Source organism: Fomitiporia mediterranea, assembly GCF_000271605.1.
Source record: "Fomitiporia mediterranea MF3/22 unplaced genomic scaffold FOMMEscaffold_1, whole genome shotgun sequence".
Classification (NCBI taxonomy): Eukaryota; Fungi; Basidiomycota; class Agaricomycetes; order Hymenochaetales; family Hymenochaetaceae; genus Fomitiporia; species Fomitiporia mediterranea.
Genome location: NW_006760386.1, coordinates 106,878 through 109,115, shown reverse-complemented (window position 1 = coordinate 109,115; position 2,238 = coordinate 106,878). Strand labels below are relative to the sequence as shown.

The 2,238-nt window shown below is 37.4% G+C and overlaps 1 protein-coding gene across 1 annotated transcript; it reads left to right on the top strand.

The window, feature by feature from the left end:
• Positions 1–818: 818 nt before the first annotated feature.
• Positions 819–2,105, top strand: FOMMEDRAFT_149678 (uncharacterized protein; the record flags this gene model as incomplete). Its single annotated transcript, XM_007261073.1, has 5 exons — positions 819–1,004; positions 1,056–1,245; positions 1,319–1,375; positions 1,432–1,812; positions 1,867–2,105. 5 exons carry the CDS (start codon positions 819–821, stop codon positions 2,103–2,105), a joined length of 1,053 nt encoding a protein of 350 aa, XP_007261135.1.
• Positions 2,106–2,238: the final 133 nt, after the last annotated feature.

Genomic DNA, 2,238 nt, shown 5'->3' with positions numbered 1-2,238 from the left:
AACTGTAACAAAAGTGTGTCTTATTATATATAATAAGTTCTTATTTACTAACTATAATAAAGATACTTTTGTCCTGTTAGTCTTTGTGTATTCTACAATCTTTAAGCTTAGTGTTTAGTACTCTACTAGTACTGTTCTAAAAATATATATAAACTACTTTAATAAATTTATATTTAATTTAGGAATACAGTTTGAGACTAAAAAATTTATTAATTATAAAAGAAATTAGAGTAAAATAGTTAGTTTTATACATTTTAACCTTTTCTTAAAAAAGTAGAATAAAAAATTTACTTATAACAGTTTAAGTATGTAAATTAATTATTAATGTATTTAACTAGAATAAACAGTTTTCTAAGCTTACATTTTTAGATTTGAGACTAAGAAAAATTATATAAGGAAAAATAGTTAAAATTTATATATTTTAGTTTTTACAAAACAAGAAAAAGAAATAATTGAAAAATAATTTAATAAATACTTTCTACTATTAAAAAATGAATTTAGCAACTTATTTAAAGTAATTCTGTTAAGATTTGAGTGAGTTATAATACTTTTCTGTATTTTACAACTTTATAACAAAAAAATCACATAAACTATACTATAGCCAATATTTTTGTAAACAGCTATAACTAAAAATAGTAAACTAAATTATAAATAATGTTTATCATTATATAAGTTATTTCTTAAAGTAAGAAATTGTGAAATGCTACTTGTGTAGGTTTAAGGACTATGTGTGCACGTGATTTTGTCACCAGAGTCACGGGCCCTAATGACGCTTTGTCAAGCGCCAGCACATTGTTTCTCATCCACCTTCATCCACCATGTCCTCCTCAAGTCTAATTAAGCACCGTTACGTGATCTGCGTACTAAACAAAAACAATGACAATGCCGATACCTGTCCTTTTTTCATGCCGGGGGATGCAGATGTTGATGCTTTATGGCGAGAAATTCATGACCATCCGCGCTACAAAGGTGCCCTGGAGCACTCGACGCTAACGCTATACAAGGTCTTTCTCCAACATGTCCTATTTTTTGTCATACTGATTATCTATGTGCAGGTCGGCGTGCAGCCTGACAATCTAGATATTGAGCCATCAGAGAAACTTCGTGAACGTGCCTGGGATTGGCTTCGCAAAGATCCACCGCGTAATCCAATGCAGCCTGCACTTTCTCTTGCGGACTATTTTCCGAGCGGGCCTGCACGTAGGGAGGAGAAAAAAATTGATATTGTAGTTGTGGCTGAATCAAGTACGTATTTTGTTCTCTGCCCGTCCACAAGATTTGGCCGGTTCCTTGCACTTTGGCTAATCTATATGTACAGCGGTCGTTCCCGCCAAACGCTCGCATCCTACTGAAGAAGAATCCTATGAGGCACGTGGTACGTTAGGACAAATTTGTTGTTGGCAAGTATGCAGTCCTTACATACACTTGAAGACAGGTCTATTAAAAAGCTTGGGGAAAAGGAAGAAGACATTGAGTCTGGACTGTTATTCAATATATACAACTATCTCTGGGGTCGAGAAGATCTATTGTCGACGATCCGTAGAGAGACGAAAGAAAAGGTGCCGGATGAGGGATCAGTGTCGGACGAGGGATCAGTGTCGGACGAGGGATCAGTGTCGGACGAGGAATTAGTCCCTGTTACTTTTTTCGATCTGACACTCCTGCCGTTTTGGCACGCTGAATATCAGACAAGCGATAAAAGTTTACCGTTCGCGACGCACTTTATGATCCGGGACGAGTACGAAAAGCTTGATGAATTCGTCGCAGAACATAAGAATGATCACATATTGCTAATCGGACAACCTGGCATAGGTTCGTACATCCTTTCTACAACAATTAGACACAGGAAACTTATGCCACAACCAGGAAAAACTGTATATCTGACCTACTGTCTTTTGTGTCGACTTACTGAGAAGAAACGGACGGTTTTGATGTACGACCCGGACAAGTGTTATTTATTCCAGGACGAAGGCGTTTATCGACTTCCACTGGATTTGTTCAAACGTACCGATAATCATCTGATTGTACAACGAGCCAGCGAGACACTGTTCCTATATGACTGCAACGAGAGTCAGACAGTAGTAAGCGGAGTCGTGCCGGGGTGAATTACTGGTTACAACGTCCCCTAGGCGGTCACGATATGCTGGATTTCAGAACAGGCCTATCCGTCGAGTTTATATGCAACGTGACGTGACCGAGTATTATTGTCTCGGTAAGCACACTTCCATTGCTCTTAGA